Source organism: Hermetia illucens, chromosome 3 (assembly GCF_905115235.1).
Source record: "Hermetia illucens chromosome 3, iHerIll2.2.curated.20191125, whole genome shotgun sequence".
Taxonomy (NCBI): Eukaryota; Metazoa; Arthropoda; class Insecta; order Diptera; family Stratiomyidae; genus Hermetia; species Hermetia illucens.
The window spans coordinates 7,795,721-7,814,873 of NC_051851.1; the positions used below are offsets into that span (position 1 = coordinate 7,795,721).

The 19,153-nt window shown below is 46.5% G+C and overlaps 1 protein-coding gene across 1 annotated transcript; it reads right to left on the reverse strand.

Moving 5' to 3' along the window:
- Positions 1 to 17,245: 17,245 nt before the first annotated feature.
- Positions 17,246 to 18,938, reverse strand: LOC119652775 (probable cytochrome P450 6a23). Its single transcript, XM_038057083.1, has 2 exons — positions 17,804 to 18,938; positions 17,246 to 17,733 (listed from the first exon to the last, which is right to left on the reverse strand). The coding sequence occupies exons 1-2, from the start codon at positions 18,873 to 18,875 to the stop codon at positions 17,315 to 17,317; spliced, it is 1,491 nt and encodes a 496-aa protein (XP_037913011.1). The 5' UTR covers positions 18,876 to 18,938; the 3' UTR covers positions 17,246 to 17,314.
- Between the last annotated feature and the right edge of the window lie 215 nt (positions 18,939 to 19,153).

The following is a 19,153-nucleotide window of genomic DNA, read 5'->3' on the forward strand; positions in this document are numbered from 1 at the left end:
ACTTTCAATCACAAAAAAATCAACAGACTCTGAAATAGATTCTCGTCGCGTCTCTAAAAGATTATATCAGCTCGGCGACATTCGCTAGCCAACTCAAAAATCGTCCTCCATCCAAGGGACATGTTCCGTACTCAACATCGGCTGCATTTCGCACTTCTGACGATTGTCCTACTGGCGCTGCATTTGCACCACAACACACTTCCTCCTGTGCAGCATCGACGCCCGCCACCGCTTAACCGCAGGCTCTTCCGACCTCATGTCGTCCGAGCGGGCCCCAATTGAACGTCCCCTTGCCGCCAAAGCAGCTGATCGTGTCAAGGCTAGCGTACTTCACCACGTCCGACGAAATTCTGACCTATATCGGAAGCAAAGCCAACTCAACTTTGTTACCTCTCTAATGTATGAAGCTGACGAAGGATGGGTCTGCTGACCCAGTGATAGCTTCCTTCAAAGTGACATCGAAGTCGTGGGGATTCGATGCTATCGTCCAATTTTCCTAAGGACTAAGCTTTGTGAAAATTTCCAGCTCGCCCGCCTGCCTCGCCGAACTTAAATGATTCCGACTACTTTACACTCTTTTATCAAAATGTAAGGGGTCTAAGGACCAAGCTGTCGGATTTCAAACTGTCTACCTTAGCATTCCAACATGATGTCATCTGTATTCCTGAAACCTGGCTGGATGACAGGATTTTAGATTCCGAGTTCCTCGAAGGTTACTCTACCTATCGTTGTGACAGAGATTGCGTTGCGCTTGGCAAGACAACCGGCGGTGGTGCCCTAATAGTTGTTAAGTCCCCTCTCCGTGCCAAAATCATCTTTTCCTCCTGCACCTACGATTCTGTCACCATACATGTCATTTCGCCAAACGTTTCATATCGTATGTACGAGGATTTCTTCGATAGATTATCAGAGGTCATTTTGTTTCCCTCACTTCCTTTCATCCTCTGTGGCGACTTTAATCTTCCCATGCTCTCCTGACTCATTACTCCAAGCCTTCTCTCATTTCCTAATAACTCCACCCATCCTTCCCTTCCTTTATCCACTTTCATGAACACCGGTGGCGCCCTCCAGTTTAGCCTTTCTAGAAACCATTTTGATCGTACTCTTAACCTTGTCCTCTCTAACCTTCCGGTGTGTGGCCTTTCCCAATGCCCTGCCTTACGTTGCCTCTGACGTCCTCCATCCTGCTCTCGAGTTCGATGGTCAGATATCCCGATTCCATTCTCCTGTCGCTCGCGAGCCTACCAAGTTCGTAAGGCGAACTACGAGGGTCTGAACTCTGCCCTCGGGCAATCAACTGGGTTCTCTTCTTTCTCCATTTACGTGTGACCAAGCACACAACACCTTCTATACCACTTTGTCTGATCTTCTTTCCTGTTACGTCCCCTCCTCCCTTAAGTGCTTACGCTATTACCACGTCTGTTTCACCACTGAACCTATGCTGACTTATTTTTTTTTTTCAAATCTCTACGTTCTCGGTCAAATCTCTAATACGTAAGTCCAGAAACGAATATTTGACCAAGTGTTGAAGGCTCGCTAAAGCGCGGAAACCTCAAACCTTTCGGGTCCCATATTTGTAACTCCCGCCGCCCTGCCCAGTTATCCCCTGCGTCCATTAAATTCGCTGGCTCCTCAGCAAACTCTCCACAGCTATCTTGTGATTTACTCTGCCTCTACTTTTCATCAGTCTATGTTCCGCCTCCTTTCTCCGAATCCCTCCTGATAATGGACGTAGCCTACCCCGCATCGCCTATCATTCCCCTTCTTACCCCTCTCCTTGTCGAGTACCTCATTTGACAAACTTGATGCCAATGTCGGACCCGGTTACGGTGGTCTTCCAAACCTGAAATTGGTAAGTCCATCTCTCTTCCCCTTTTTTTCAACAGAAGCCTCGAAGAGAATCAGTTTCTCGGCTTGTGAAAAGAGGCTCTCATTATCCCCATACACAAAAGGGGCGATCATACGCTTACCGAGAAGATATGTCAGCGACTGGTTGTCCGCCCACTTTGGCCACCAAATAGTGAAAGAGCAACATGGCTTTGTTAAGCATAGGTCCACCGCCTTCAACATGTTTGACTCTACCAACTTTTTCGCCAAATGTCGAAATTCGCGGCAAGAAGTACATACCATCTACACTGATTTCGCTAAAGCCTTCGACACTGTAAATCACAAGTTACTTCTGTCCAAACGTTCATCTCTAAGTGTTCCCATACCACTTGTTTTATGGCTTGTCTTTTGCCTTTACAACCGGTCCTACTGCGTCTCTTTTGAAGGCCTCACTTCCCGTTCCTTCTCCCCCTCCTCTGGTGTCCCACAAGGATCTATTCTGGGCTCTTTTTTATTTTTATTTTTTATTAACGGTCTTCCCCCCTCCTTACTTGTCCATGTTTGCTCTATGTAGACGACTTTAAGCTGTTTTCCGCGGTATCGTCGCCTATGGACTGTGTTTCCCTTTAATAGAACATGGACACTCTGGTTCGTTGGTGCTCAACTAATGGTTTAGCACTAAACGTCAGAAAGTATCACTCTATGTGCTACTCCCTAAAATTCTCACCTACTTCTTTCTCCTACTCGCTTAACGGACATTCCTTATCCTTCTTAAATTCCACTTCACTCTCACTTAGCTCTCTTCAATTCCCTCGGAAGGAATACCCTCGAATACTGCTCCATGATCTGGTCACCCCCCGTAACAAAAGCGTAGATCTTATCTGGATCTATGCACATTTTTTAAACTTTCCTCGGGTCCGATGGTCTGCTCCGATTATTGGTTTCTCCATAGACAGATTTGATACTAGACATGACTATATTTCATGGCAAGAAAATTGACACGCCCCTTTTCCAATTTAACAGTGCGCCCGAAAACAAGTGCTGAAACCTCGTCTGCATAACTGACCAAGCGCGATTCTTCTGGCATGTCGAGTCTTAGTAGAATATTGTCGTTAGCGTTCCAGCGGTCCCACCCTTGGAAGCATCCCTGTGCTATTCCCGACGTGATATCATTTTCCTCTGTCCCACTAGCGCCTCATAGAACAGGAAGCGGTCTTTCAAATAATCATTATCCGCAAGAGAGAGCTTGGAACGTGCAATGAGTTTTATAATGTGGCTAGCATGCATATCTGCCCTTCTAATGGAATTGAAGACATTTCTGACATCAAGCGCTATGAAGAGCCTTATCCATCTAGATCGGCGGCTGTGTGCCTCGGCTCAATCAATCGCGTCCATGACTGCCTTGGGAAAAAGTCCCTGGCAGCGCAGATCGCATCAGCGAGTCAAGTGTCAAGAATACATAGCGGTCGGTATGTAGACCGAAGCTCCGGGCCTACTCTTCCTTGTTGCTTAGCGTGAGTGTCGTCACCTTCCAGTGACAAGGAACAATGCCCTCCTTCAGGCAGGCGCAACACCAGATTCCAAACTTATGCCGGGATACCATCAGGAGCTGGCGCCTTTTTGTTTTTCATGGTGATAACTGCTCTGTCGAGCTCTATTATTGTGAAAAAAGGGGTAATCTTTCACACTTTCAGCGCTGTTGACATCACTCCGTACGGGATATCTGAGGAATAATGCCCATACAATGCTGTCCACCCGGTCGGTACTTGTACGTAGGGTTTCCACAGAGCCCCGAATTTCCGGGTGACAAGTTCGTAACCAAATCCCTACGGGTCTTCATTTATCTTGTTGACTAGGTTCTACCAGCCCAGAGCTTTGTTTTTATTGATCGCACTGTGGAATTTCCTTTTTGCGTTTATGTCTGCGTTTATGGCGCTTGCTTTCTCGCGAGCGTGTAAATCTTGTGCTAAACGGCAGAGCTTATAACACTCCATTCGTAGGTCGCCAATCTCTGCTGTTCACCAGGAAATAGAAAGCTTATCATGGCTTGGCCCCTGCAGAGCATTGAATCCTCACATGCCATTGTCAATAGCTTCATCACTGAGTTGACAACGGTCCCTCGCGATGTAAATAGCACCAACCACTCCGAACGCGATATACTGTTCATCACTTGCCGAGAGGTCTTCTCGGACTTGCCACAGATCCAGAGATTCCAATGCAAAGTTATGTCTGGGATGCTTCCTTCACAGCCTGGGCGTCGAAGCGTTTTACGTAGATCCGGTGTTTTAGATTACAAACCCGTATCCCCGTCAGTTCCAGGATCCCTTTCTTTCTGGAGTCTGGCTGAGACATGCCCCATTCAAAGGCCCTGGCATTAAAGTCACCACCAACCAGCACTCGCGTCCTTCAGTGCATCAAGCCTCTCATTCGGCGTCTGGTGACTACTAAAAAGCGTTATCCTTAAACCACGAATCCAGACAAACCCATTTCTCGGCCTTCCGTAAGAACACGAAATCGAACGCCATCCCGAACCTTGATGGCGACGGTACCCGATAAGTCGAGATGCAATGAAGCCGGGTCCCGATTCTGGTATTGCTTGCTGATTAGCACTAGATCAACCTTGAACTCTGCAGCGAATTGAGCTAACAACTGGTGAGCGGTTGCACTTCGGTGTATGCTAATTTGTGGAATGCGGACCATGCTAGTGGCGTCCTAGTCCTTTCTAGTTCCACTCTCGAGATTAGATACCGCCCTGAACCGGTAGCGTGTGCACCAGGTGCGCCACGATCCTTGCAGAGAACGCAATTTTCGCTTTTATTGCAAGTCTTAACTTGATCACCAACCACACCGCATTTGCGGTATACTGTTGTCCTGTCAGTTCCCTAGCAAGTTGCTGACGTGTATCCATAGTCCAGGCACCTGTAGCGCTTGGTGGGGGTTATTCGTATTCATACCCTCCATACTATCCATCGAATTTTGATTTTACCGCTGCTAAGGAGTTTCCTCGCATATTGCTTAGAGACTTCCACCACAGCGATTTTTTAGCCTCGACCATTGACAGAAATGACACCTATCTGGACATTGATTGGTTCTGGACATTCTCTATTTATGGCCTCCTCCGCTTCGACCTTTTCTGTGAGGCAGTCAAGATTTCGGATTTCTAGAGAGCACATGAGCTCTAGACAAGAAACAAGAGCCTCCTCCTCCAGTAACCACTTGACCACTTCGAAGAAAGTATCCTTTTTAGTCATGTTAGTTCGACGAGGACTCCGCCACTCTTCGTTTTCTGTACGGAAGAGACTTCTACTTCATTATCTTAGTGTTTCATCCTCGAATGGATTTTACGGAGGACTTCCACAAACGTCTTGCCTTCCGTCGGCTAGTCGTCCTCGTTCCTCTACTTGTTCCTCGCTTCCTCATCTTTTCTCTTACTGGTTTTTGGTTCCTTGTCTTTGGACTGGTTTTTGCCTCCTTGGACAGATCGGTCTCTGGGGGCGAGTTCTTCATTGTATCCTTCTTCGCCTTCTTTTTTGCGCCTGTCAACTACTTGGATAAAGTCTCCTTCAGGCACGTTTTCCTCTTTCCTCTCTGTCTGTCTGTCTGTCTGTGACACGCACTTTTTTTTAGAAACGGTGACATTTATAAACACGGAATTTGGTAGAAAGTTTGGAACTTTTGGTCATTGTACCTAAAATTGTCCATTCAGATAAGAGTCATTAGCGTTTGTTTTGCTGCTGAGGGTATCACCCAAAGCCAAAATCCTCCCTTCAGATACTGAATTGTCTCTTCATTAAATTGAATAGGGAAGGACCCGGATTATATCCGGATTATATCCTTCTTTGATGCTGAAATTTTTTATTCAATTAAGCAACCTTCACATCGTGAAAAAAGGGCATAATATTTTCTGGCGCAACTCAGCTCTTCCAAGTCTACTCTGAAATCCATTTACCCCCAAAAAAGTGGATAGAATTTAATAAGCGCTGATAACACCTTGAATTCACTTAACTCTTTTCTTTCCTTTTTCGTAATTACATTAGGCGCACAAATGGATGAACCCCAAAAAAAAAAGATATTCGCTAAAAAGGCATACAGATTCAGATGAAAGATACGTGCATATGTATGTTCGCTCTGGAGATGCGGAGAATAGTAACCGGTTCATGTGGGGAGTACATACATTCATCCTGGCTATGTCACTTCATGAATCCTCAAAATTCCTTCAAAAGACACCAAATTTTTAACCTGCTTTTAACCCCTGTCTCATAATTCACATGTAAATGAGTACGCAAGGATTCTATTCATGCTTTCTCTTCCATCCAGGATTCAGGCCTCCCTCTCTCCTAGGAACTCAGCCAAGACCTAAACATCCTTGCATATACTCGCACTCCTAATGGATTCTACCCAAGGATAATGTAAGGAAGCCACAAAACATGTGTCGGTTCCTTGCACACAGGTGGCGGCGACAGGATGAATATAGATGTAGTACAAGGAGCACATAGCATCCTAATACGAGAGTTAAATGAATTGAAATGGGTTTTCTGTAGAAGTTGGTATGTTATGGAAAAAGGATTACCAAATTTATTATTGTTGAATTATCATATGAACACAGTCAAGGAAGCAATTGTACCAAGAAACACAATCATATTCTGCTTAATTTTCATGCAGAGCCGAATTTATTCCTTCATTTTCAGGATTTACTGTTCCGAGGGAATTAAATTGCAATGAAGCCTTTGTATCTTAACTAGGTAATAAATCTGAGATCTTAATTAGTAACGCAATTATGATTTAGACAAACATTACCGTCGATTTCTGTTATTGAATTGAATCTAATTTAGAAATGAACAGATTTGCATTAATTTCGATTGCAGGGGAGCAAGGATAATGAGGATATAAGGCAAAAGTGGGGTGAAGTCAAAATGATCGCTAATGGTAGTAAAAAATCGCTGGGATCTGGTGATCGTCCCTCCTTTGGCAATACTTCTCCTCGAACCGGCATCCTTTCTCTTCCATACACCCAACAGGACCTTTTCAAAAAGGCGCTTCTCAAGTATACATAATTAGGCCCAAAGGGAAAGTCAGTTCAACGCCACCGTTCGCGGTTATTTGAAATGTGCTTCAGCTCCCCCAAGGATTTCCTGAGATACCAGCACTACTTCTATAGTCGTCTGCAAGAGTGGCTTCTTCTCCATTGCATAACCAACAATGCAATTCCCGCAACTACTTAATGCCTGACCTATCCACTGCTACTTCTACCTTTCGATTACAACACATACGGCCTGTGCGTCTACCGAGTTCTATGTTTGTATTCAGTCCTGCGCGCTTCGAAGATATGACGCAGAGAAGGGTTGACAGCGATTTGCCGCAAATAAGTATTAAGGAAGCCTTGAAGTTCTTGAGTGACAGTGGGGGTAATTTTCCATGTGATACTCGCATATAGTAACATAGAAAATGCACTTGCACAGAACGGTCTCAACTTGATCTTCGTGTTGATATAACTGAATTTCCAGATTTTAGACCCAGCAGCCAAAGTGGATCTAGCGCTGTTAATGCCCTGAGCTGCATCCAGTTCTATGTCAGCGCTGGCAGAAACCACACTTCCAGGATATATGAACGCCTTCGATGCTCTGCCCCATACAGATAGGGAGAATGCGATGACACATCAGACAAGGAATCTTGGCTTTGTTGGTGTTTATTTTCAATCCAACTTTTATTATTATTCTGTTAAGTGAAAGTCGCACCGCGTCCTTGAAGAACTATTGTGCCCCTTTTACTGGTTATAGTGTATCTGTTGATCATAGTATCTCAAGCAGGGCTGTAACCGTTAGGAACTTTAGTATGTTCCCCACTTCCAGAAGTTTCAGCTTTGCACCTGGTATTAAGTGTTCTCCCAGATGTATCGACCTACTTTGCACAAGTGCCGGACACTATCCCAGGACGTGTATAGAGGTTTCGTCCTCCTCATCACAGAACCTGCAGGCAGTGTCCGTAGATATCCCTAGCTTCCCTAGGTGGGGTAGCTCCATCCCTGGTAGGCCCGCCCAATATAGTTCCCTCAACCGTTTCTCTTCGTTTCTTAGATTCATAGCCATGACACCGTTTCCGATTCCACAGAAGGGTTCTGGTCCGTGTAAAGGCATCCCTACTCCCTTCTTGGCTAGTTCATCCGCTGCCTCATTGCCTTCCAACCCAGCATGGCCTGGAACCCAAAGTATCCAGACCTTGTTGGACAAGCCGAGTGTATTCAGTCTCTCAAGGCATTCCCATACCAGTTTAGAGTTCACCTGGTTGGACCTAAGTGCCTTGATCGCTGCTTGGCTATCGGTGAGAATAGCTATGTTCTGCCCCCTGTAGTTCCTTTGCAGATTAAAGGAGGCACATTTGTCTATGGCGTAAATTTCCGCCTAGAATATGCTAATGTACCTGCCCATTGGCTCAAAGTACATTTTCCTTGGATCAATGACACCGGCACGCGCTCCCCCTGCTCTGAGGGATCCGTCAGTGTATCAAGTAATCAGTTGCTGGTTTAAGCCTTATGTCGTAGCCATGCTCTCCCAGTTTGCCTTGTTACTGCAACGTGTTTAAAACTTCTTATCGAAGTGAAACCTCGTTGTCATGCTGTCCCTCGGTATCAGTAATTCGGGATACCGCGTAGAAAGGATATCAATCTTCCTTCGATTTAGGCAGCTCCCCGCCTCACTCATACTACCGGCCATCCTGAATATTGACCCCCTTGCCTGCATCTTTATGTGCAGATGGAGAGGGGTTAATCCCAGAAGGACCTCCAGGGATGCCGTTGGGCATGTCCTGATTGCCCCACTGATACACACGCAAGCCAGCCTTTGAAGCTTATGTAATTCCCTGGCTTGTGTGCTGAGTTCGGTTCTTTCTGCCCAGATTACCGCTCCATAGGTAATCATTGGCCTTACTATTGCAGTATATATACAAAGTAGTATCTTCGGGCTGCAACCCCATTTTTTTCCTGCTATGGATCTGCAAGTCATCAGAGCCCTCATGGCTTTTCGACAAGTGTTTCCGAAATGTGTCTTCCAGAGTAATTTTTGGTCTAGCGTGATTCCCAAATATTTGACCTCTGTTTCTCGTTTCACCTCCATATCATGTAATGTTATGGTTTTCAGGTGATCCAGCTTACGCCTCCTGGTGAATGGTACTATGGTGGTTGTGGTTGGGTTGATCCACAGTCCTACCTTCCTGCACCAGGCACTAGTAACCCTTAATCCAGTTTGGATTCTATCACATAGGGTATCTTCATATTTGCCCTTACAGATTGAAACAATGTCGTCCGCGTAACCCTGGACTGGTATTCCAGCATTAGTTAACACGTCCAGGAGTTCATCCACTACCATACTCCACATCAGCGGCGATAGTACTCCACCCTGTGGACAGCCTTGAGTGGTGTTCATGATAATAGAATTTGTACCTGTTTGTACCTCTATTTGTCTGCTTTCTAGCATTTTGCCCATCCAGAATGCCAGAGTGTTTCTCACTCTTTTGCGGCTCAGGGCATCTTGTAGCTCTGTGTGCGATGTGTTGTCGAATGCTCCTTCGATATCCAAAAACGCGCACCGTGCAATTTCCTTTGTTTCTATGGCGTCCCGTAGTACCTCTGTCAGCTGATACAGAGCAGTTTCAGTTGACCTTCCTGCCCGGTAAGCATGTTGACAGTGATGTAGGGGATTACCCTTTAGAACGTTAGTTCTAATATAGTTGTCTATGACCTTCTCCACCGTTTTGAGTACGAACGATGTTAGGCAGATTGGTCTGAAAGATTTAGAGTGAAAAGGACCCCTTTTAACGGCTTTCGGAATAAAGACCACTTTTGCCCGTCTCCATGCCCTTGGTATGTAACCCAGTGCTATGCTCCCCCTTACTACCCTCAGAAGAGACTCTAAGATAATTCCTAGGCCTCTCTGGATAAGTGCTGGGAAAATGCCATCTACTCCGGGAGATTTCATTGGTTGAAAAGTTTCCACTGCCCATCTTAGCCTAGCTTCTGAGCATACCTCTGAGTGGTGTTTGCTAGTTTCCAGCTCTCTTTCCTTCCCCTTTTATTCGTTGTTGGTGTGTCAGGCAAATTGATGTCGCCTGCCGCCGAGGGGTAGGACCCCGGAAAATGAGTTCTGAGAAGCAGGTGTACCCTGTCCTCCTCATTCTCGGTGAATGTTCCATCTTCCTTTTTCAAGCAGACAGAGGATATTCCCCCGTCTTTGGCTACAGCCTTGTACAGCCTGGTTGCTTCTGTGATCTGTTCAATCCCTTCACAGAATTCCCTAAAGCTGTTCCGTTTCGCTTGCCTGATCGCGTTGCTATACACAGTGAGTGCATTTTTATACCTCCGCCAATGTTCTCCTTGGAATTTGCCCTTGCAATCACTGCAGATGCAGCTCTCGCATGGTGGAGGTTTATCTGGGCTATCCTAGTGCTGGCCATTGGCTCCGTTATTGTTTGGAGCTCTTCTCCACTGTCGGAGTGTCACCCTCATCCTCCGACATAGCGCTTTCTTGCGCGTCGCTGTCCACCCCGAGCCCTAGGAGTCCTCGGTCTAGGTCGTCCAGCTTCTGCTCTTCACTGGGCAGCAGGTCTATTTCCCTGGTTGATCCAGTTCTTTCCACCTCTATGGCTTCCGCTACTTCTTCAGAGACCTCGGTAAGTTTTCCACCCGATGCCTCCTCCGAGGTCTCTTTCCTTGGCTTTTCCTTGTGCACATGCACGGGTATGTTGCCAAATCGGTAGTTGATATGACAACTCCGACGTTTAATTGCCTCTAGGGATCGGTCATCTACCCCGATCGTGAGGAGTTTACCCTTTCCCTCCACCTTGCTTCTGAAGACTCTCCATAGTCGAGTATGGAGATCTTCATTCTGAGCAATTAGGAGTCTCATAAGTTCCAACCCTTCCCAGCCTGGCAATCTAGGAGTTATGGTTCTAACCCATTCTGCAGTACCTTCTGTCGCGCAGTCCACCAGTATAAGGCCTGGTCGAAAGCGTATCCCGGTGAACACCAGTTTCGACGTCCAACCCTCGATCATCTGCTTGACGACAAGTTCCTCAATGATTTCCTGTTCCTCCCGAGTGAGTATTTGCTCGGAGAACCTTTTAGGCAGTATGGCCAGTCGAATGCCCTTGACCGCATTAGCATAGCTAATGCCGGGCTTCCTGGGTCCTGCCATCACTCCTGACCTGCCCGGGTTTTCTCCTCCCGTGGGTTCAGGTCTGGGTTTTTTGGGAGCATTCCCTTCATGCGGGCTGATCTCTGCTGCTCCCCGCTTTCTCGGCTCCGGTAGAGATGGCTTAGGTCTGTCCTGAGCCTTCTTAAGGGCCTCTTCTGGTTTCAGGCCTTCCTTCAGATAGCGCAGGTACCATTTAACCCCGGCGCCACTGAGACCTGTCTCCTTCCTGACGTCTGTTATATTTATCTCAGACGTGCTTTTGCTGGTCCCTGCTCTTTGAGCAGTGGTGTTCGTTGGCTGTAGTCCACGCAGCATACCAATGCTCACCTTGGATCCACTGCTTGACGTCCCAACTTCTCCCTTCTTCGGTGTAGTCACCTGGCTTTCAGTAATTCGGAGACGTGCCTCCGCCTGATTAACCAGTTTTGGTGCGGTACGGGGCCCCGCTTATTTGGTTTTTGTTTTCTTTTCTCATTTTGTACTCATTTGATTCCCACGAGTATGGGGATTAAGAGGTCCGCCGTGCCATAGCCCCCCGTAGCACGGTAAGGTCTAACTTACTATCAGGTATCAGTGAGGCTCCGTTCGAATACAGTCAGTTACCCCCGACTGCAAACTATCCAATGGGCACGGTTCGCATGACACCCTGGACTGGGGGAGGTGTTTTTCGACTCCCCAGTCTAGATCCGTAGCGTTTTGTTAATAGTAGGGTCACCTCATACAGGGTGTGGCGATCACCACTCACTAGCGGTCTTGGTAGGCGAGAGGCTTGGCCCCTGAAAAGGCACACACCGTCCATTAGGAGAGACAACTCATCCTTAGAGAGAGATAGGTTGGCCTCAGTGAGCTACGTTCCGCATCAGCCTATCCTGCAGTGCACTGCTTGATCCCGAATCCAACTTTACTTGCCTATCTTTCCAAATCCATAGCCATTAGACCAAGGTCCATGACCCGATGACAGAAGTGAGAGAGCAAACAGATGTCATCAGCGTAGTCGAGGTATTTGAAGAAAGATGTCATCGTCCATTCAATTCCTCCGCGACTTCCGGACAAGGCAGCATATAGAACGCCACCAATAAGAAGAAAAAATAATATCGATGACAGGATACAACCCTGTCGAACTCCGCTTTGGTACTTAAAATTCTCCGAAATTTTGCGTTGGCGCAGCACGTGACATTTTCCGCCATCATATGTCGCTCTGATACCAGCTATGAGTTTCTCAGGAATGCACCTTCTGCGTTCAGCACGCCAGATATACTCTTTGTTCCCGCTGTGGAAGGCTTCTTCGAAATCGATGAAAAACAGATGAAGCGAAAATTCAAATCCAATTCCACTATTCCAAAATGATCCGTAGGGTGTTGATGAGGTCAATGCCGGAAGATCCGGACCGGAAACCAGCCCGTTCTGTGTCAATTAAGATTTTAAGATTTTCTTTGATGCGTTCCAAGATTATTTAAGGTACTATCCTTGCGATGGAGGGAACCATGCAGATTCTCTTCTGATTACCACACTCAAAACGAGTGCCCTCCTTTGGAATCTTAACGATCGTCCCTTTTTTCCACCCTTTTGGGAAGGTCTTGGACTTCAATATGAGTGGAAGTAGTAAATCAGCAGTAACTGCAGATGCAGCGATAAATAACTTTGCAGGGAGACAGTGAAACCCAGAGGCTTAACTTCACTTAAGGGCACTAATGGGCGAAATGATTTCTCTTCTGACTGGAAGAACAGTCCGTATCCGCATGTTATGGTGAATAGTCATCTTATCCACAAGAAAAGAAACCTTACCGGATGCGATATAAAGTGTTCCTTCTACCTCTTCAGCTGCTCGTCATCGTGGATGAAAAATCGAGCGTAAACGTCATCCTCAGGACGATTAATAGATTTGCGACCTCATGAAAAACGGGATGCTGAGGCTACCCTTCTGAAATCATTGCTTTCTGCGCCATCTTCGGCTTACCTGATCAGCGCAAAGGTGGTCAAAGGGAAGTATAGGTCCCAGGGCGAAACGTGGATTGGTACGCACGATGGAGCAAAAAACCTCGGACACACCTGCTAAACCAACACCAACAGCTCTACTACCAAAACCTATCTATACCTCCAAGTGGTGATCGCCGTGAACTCTTTCTTAACGAAAAGCTGCGGAGCGAGAAGGATGAAGGCAAGTTTCCCGCACCAAAAAACAGGACAAATTGAACCAACTGGTCTCCCAGGTTGGAGGTTAGGTAGGGCTAACAACCCTACACTGAACGAACCTCGGACAGGATAGACTTTACAATGACGAACCCGGCAACGACAACGGAATAATGATTTACGCATTTTCTCATGGAACCTGGAGGTCCATAGATGGAGTTGCCAAGTAGCTAGCCGATGCCCTGTCCCAAAATAGGGCTCATGTAACAACGTTGCAGGAAATGAGTTGGACAGGGATCGGTTTCCTGGAGCAAAGCTACTACACCATACATTATAGCCGCCATCCAGTAAACAATGTGCTCGGAGTAGGTTTCTTAGACAACCAAAAAATGAAACCTGCTGTTATCGTCTCTGAAAATTTAAGCAAAATGCTATGCTTTCCCCCAGTTCACAGCAACCACAGACAGGACCCAAGCTCCCTAATGGACTATGACATCGCAGCTCTCGCCGACATCTCCATCCCTACGATGAAGCTGCCCAAGATGTCCCTGTCGAAATTCGACGGCGACTACCTGCAATGGACGCAGTTGCGCAACCTATTTACTGAATTGGTGGGCAATCAACCCATTTCCCAGTGCCAGAAATTGTGGTATCTCAATAGCAGCGTATCAGGAGGCGCTGAAAAGTTAATACGTCACTTGTCAACATTGAAGGCCTACTACGCGATTGCTTGGACGATAATAAAGGAACGTTACAATAACTTGAGACTCCAAACTACTGCTTTCATCGACAGGCTACTATCACAAACCACCATTGCTGCCGAGAATACTGATGCCATTAAGGAGCTTCGTGATACCCACACAAGAGTGTCTTCTCGGCTTACAAGCGCTAGGTATAGACACAGCTACCCATGACCCGCTAGGACTGCACACACAGGCTCAGCTCATTACGACTTTGATGACAGCCGGTTTTAGACTGAGGAAGTGGTGCGCAAACCACCCACAACTGTTGCAAACGATCCCGATCGAGGATCAAGAGCTTCAAGCGACGCATCGGAGGAGCACACGAAAACCATTGGACTAACTTGGCTCCCGAAGTCAGTCGATTTCTGCTTCAGAACCGTATGGAACGAATCTCGAGCAATCACTAAGCACACCTTTTGTTCTGACATCGCACACTTTTTTGATCCACTAGGCATCATGGGCCCGGTAGTGGTCACCAGCAGTTTCTTCCTGCAGCAGTTATGGAAGATGAATTTGCATTGGGATGCAGGGTTCCCCAAGAACCCTTCATGACCTGGGCTCAGTTTCGAAAAGGACTGAAGGTTCTCAATAACATCAAATTCCCGCGTCACGTTCACGCGCACAAACTCCTAAAGCTCACGCAAATCCACATATTTGCAGATACTCCCGAAGGAGCCTACGGGGGCAGCTTACGTACGATCACTCGACAACACCAACACGGCCATCATGCGATTACTCTGTGCTAAATCCAAAGTGGCACCCACCAACAAAACAAGGCTACCCCAACTGAAGTTGTGTGCAGCTAAGGTGGCAGCAGAACTGGCTTATCGAATAAGGGCCGATTTAGCTCCAACAACTGAGAATATCTTCTTATGGACAGACTCCACAATCGCCCTGGCCTGGAACAACTCTCACACGTCGTCCTGCCACACATTTGTGGCCAACAGGATAGCCCGTATCCAGGAGCTAAGGAGAGTCACCCAATAGCGTCATGTGAAGTCCATTGACAATCCTGCAGATCTGCTATCGAGAGGAGTCGCCCCAGAGAGATTAGCCTCTTGTAAGGTGTGGTTTCGTGGACCAACATTCTTACACGGTTCTGAAAACGCCAGGCTTACACCATAATTCCCAATCCGAATACATGGAGGAAAGGAGGCAGCCAGCCACGCCTGGAAACCTTCCCACGACCCCTCAGTCTCAACCCTTTCCTTCACGGACGAAACATTCTCAGGGTAGGAGGACGGCTACAGGCATCAAAGTTATCAGAAGAGGTAAAGCATGCCATTATCTTGTCATACGATCATCCCTTCACCAAACTAATAATGGACAACATTCATAGAAAACACCATCATATAGCACCGCAGACACTTCTCTACACTACGAGGTAAGTCCATTGTTCAACACTGCGACCAATGCGCAAGAGCAAACCGGCAACTTCTGACACAAAGGATGGGCAACCTGCCGAGCCATCGTCTCCAACCAGCTCGTCCGCTTGTCAACAGCGGTGTGGGTTTCTGCGGACCCATATGGACTCATTATAAGATAAGAGGAAAACGCCCACAGAAGTCCTACACCGCCGTGTTTTGTTGCTTCTCGACAAAGACCGTTCACCTGGAAGTCGTGACAGACCTTACGACTCAAGAATTCATCGGAGCGCTCAAGAGGTTCATGGGGAGACGTGGTCACGGCAGTCTCATATACTGCGACAATGCAACAAATTTCGTTGGTGCCAAGTTCCAGCTTGACGAAATCCGGAACATGATGGAAGCAGATCAGTCTCGGGAGCATATAATCTCCACCTGCGGTGCTAGCAACATAGACTTTCAATTTATTCCGCCTCGTTTATCGCACTTTCGTGGTTTGTGGGAGGCGGCCATGAAGGCAGCTAAACACCGGCTCCGTGACACCTTGACTTCAACCTGACTCACGTAAAAGGAATTGGAGGCCGTGGTTACAGGAATAGAGGCAGTTCTGAACTGGCGTCCAATAGCTCCGATATCTGCTGGTCCAAATGATATGACGGCACTAACGTCAGGGAATTTCTTAATCGGAGAGCCTCATACAGCCACCGTTGATCTCCATGCAACACAGCACAATAGTACGCTCACAGCTCATTCGAAGACCATCTCCCAACTAAAATCGGACTTCTGGTGACAGTGGTCGATAGAATACCTTAACCAGCTCCAACACAGACACAAATAGCAGAGTCAATGTCAGTACGTTACTCCTGGAACAATGGTCATCATCCACGATGACAATCGCCCGCCTTTGAAATGGTCACTGAGAAGAATCGTCAACATCATCAAAGATGACGATGGTCTGGTAAAAGCGGCAGTCATCCGTATGGCTGACGGAGTGGTATGCAGATCGATCCACAAGCAGGATCCGCTTCCAGCAGCCTCCATATCGGGCATTAGGCCGGCAGACTCTCCGCCCAGAAGGCTAAGGCAGCCGTCGATTGGATCAGGAATAGTTACATTGCTATTAGCATTTATATTTTCGGTATTTGGGAATGCCAGGCCCATCAAGGTCAGCCCATTTGATTACCAACCAGGGAGAACCTGATCCAGCCAACCTTATCTCCGGCCAATGGATCCTAGTCGCTTATTATGACATGCAACCATTCTGGAAGAGATTCGAAGCTCTGAAAAGCTGCAACCGCTTCCTCGCAACAAACTGCCAAGCACTCATCAAGCGAGATGCCTGCCGCCAGGGTCTGTGAATCCCGTCGTCTTACCGAGGAATCGAAAGCAAATAAAATTTTGCTGCTTAGTGGTCTAGGTTTCCGATCAGAGAGGGGTGCAATGAATACTGTAGGCAACGCGGCGAACGCCTTATTTGGTCTCCTAGACTCCGATTACGCTGAATCTATGTCACAGACTATACAAGTTATCAAGGAGGATCAACAACACCTCCTCCACTTGATAAACAACTAGACAGTCCTTAGGTATTCTTCGAAGACCCGAATTCTTAGCAAGAAAAATTGCGAACTCTTGGCCGCTTTCGAGAGAAGAATCATCCGAAGAAGTTTGGCCTCCTACATGAGGATGCACGTTTCCGTAGCCTCAATAACGACGATATCTATAAGCGACACCGCGAGGATGATCCAGCCCGAAAAGTCTATAAGGGCAATATCTATGGTAGAAAAAGAAGACGAGGCAGACCCTGCCTGAGATGGAGCGATTGCGTAGGACAGACAGACAGACAGCATTTAGGGAATCGAATTGGTGGACCTCGGGGCGAAACCGCGGTGTCTGGAGTTCCTTACTAAGGCATGCCTAGACCGGATATAGGTTGTTGCGCCTTTGATGATGACGACGAAGGTCCGCACACAAAACCTTAAAAATGACTCAAGGAAGATCTGGTTTTTTATCGCCCTTTATTATCAAAATCGAAGGCCGGGGTTGCCCAAATTAAATTCCACTAAATTCATTCTATTCGTTCAACGTTTAACCAAATGCCTCCCTCCACACTCGCCAGGAATATTTTCGATAAAAGTTTCAATGGTTGCCTAGTCTTGGTCGAAACTGTGTATCTGTATCTTCGTAATCCTGCTATGACTCCAATTTTCACTTGCATCATAGCAAATCGCGCCCCTATGCATATTCGTGGTCCTTCACCGAAAGGCATGTACGCAGCAAAGGGTCTAGCTTTTACATTTTCATCAGCAAAGTTATCTGGATTGAACTTCAATGGATCTGGATAGTACTCGGGGTCATGATGTACTGCGTAGACAGGTACCATTACAGATGTGCCTTTTTTGAGGGTGAACTCAGTACCTGGAACTTTGTAGTCTTGGGTAACTTCCCGAAAATGATTTCCAGCTGGAGGATAATGGCGAAGAGTTTCTGAAAGAAAGGTCGAAATGGGAAATTACAAACTGACGAGTTAACTAAGTTTCAGATAATTTCTCCTTACCACAAATAACTTGATCGAGATATTTCATATCCACCATTGCTTCGTATGTCAGTTCTCCACCATGCGCTTCGAGGACCTCTAAGATATGACTCCTCGTCCTTTCCTGAATATCTGGGTTGCAGGCAAGTTCATAGAAGCAAAACTGAAGAGTTGTAGAAGAGGTCTCGAAACCAGCACTATGAAAAACAAAGGCGTGGGATAAAAGCTCGTTGAAAGTCAAAGGGCCCTCATCAGCCCCGGTATGCAACTTGATCAAGATATCCATATAGTCATTCCTCTGGACGTTATTTGCCAACCTATAGTCCACTGTTTTGCGGACAATACTTGTGTAAAACTTAGTTACTTCATCGCGAAACAGCTTGAACCTCAGCTTGCCTGCTAATTCCCGAAAAGCAATTAGTAGAAATAAAAACCATGTCCCATGTCTAGGATTATCAAAAACACTCATCCCAACCCGGAAGAATTCACTGCTTTCGTCCTGTAAAGTATTCGATGCCAGCCCAAAAGCACAAGTCCCGATAGAATCCATAGTGAATCTAGCCATGACGGCTTTAACATCCATCACTGCGCCTACTTCGGCAACCTTGCTGATTTTGTCCTCTAATCGCTGGGCGACCTCTACTACTATCGGGAACATCAGCTTCATTTTGCCACTGGTAAAAGCGGGGGTTATTTTGGTGCGTAATCGCTTCCATCTCAAGCCAGGCAAGGTGAATAGATGGGCTGACAAAGGATCATCTTTCTCATTAAAGTATATGCCACGATCGTGGAAATAGTTGAAGTCCTTCACTAGGATGCTCTTCACAAATTCCAGATCAGTTGGTATAACCACGGGTGACAGGAAAAAATAAACCCCGACAAATGGACCTTTGTTTTTATGTTTTCGGTAGAACCTTTCCGTCAACTGACCATCATGGTCATATATGCCAACGCCTTTGAGATTCCCGAAAATAAAATGAGGTTCTTCGTATGGAGCACCCATTTCTTTCCAATATGTCAGCCTTTTTCGTACCCATAACACCACTGACAAAAGCAAACAAAAGACACCAACTAAAACCACTGCCAGATCCATTATCAGTGCGACCGGATTATTTGAACTTGACTGTGCAACTGAACGGACTGAAATAACTGATTGGAAGCATCTGAATCGACTTCTATTTCAGATTTGTTTTTAGCTTCCAGGGCAAAAATAAGTTGAAAAATTTACGACAGACGATAGGCAAATAATGCGGTAATCTCGTCATATGTATAGACAAACTCGGTGAAGTGATAAAGACACATTACTAAATCGTTATTTCAAGTTATCTCTCAAATCGTGGATGAAAAAAAAAACAAATAAAGATTGTCTAT

What these genes read in the sequence shown, in the direction of transcription:
- LOC119652775 (XM_038057083.1), bottom strand. Translation starts at nt 18,875, where the DNA reads ATGGATCTGGCAGTGGTTTTAGTTGGTGTCTTTTGTTTGCTTTTGTCA. An exon ending in TCTCGATCAAGTTATTTGTG is followed by an intron (nt 17,734 to 17,803) that starts GTAAGGAGAAAT and finishes CCTTTCTTTCAG; the next exon opens with AAACTCTTCGCCATTATCCT.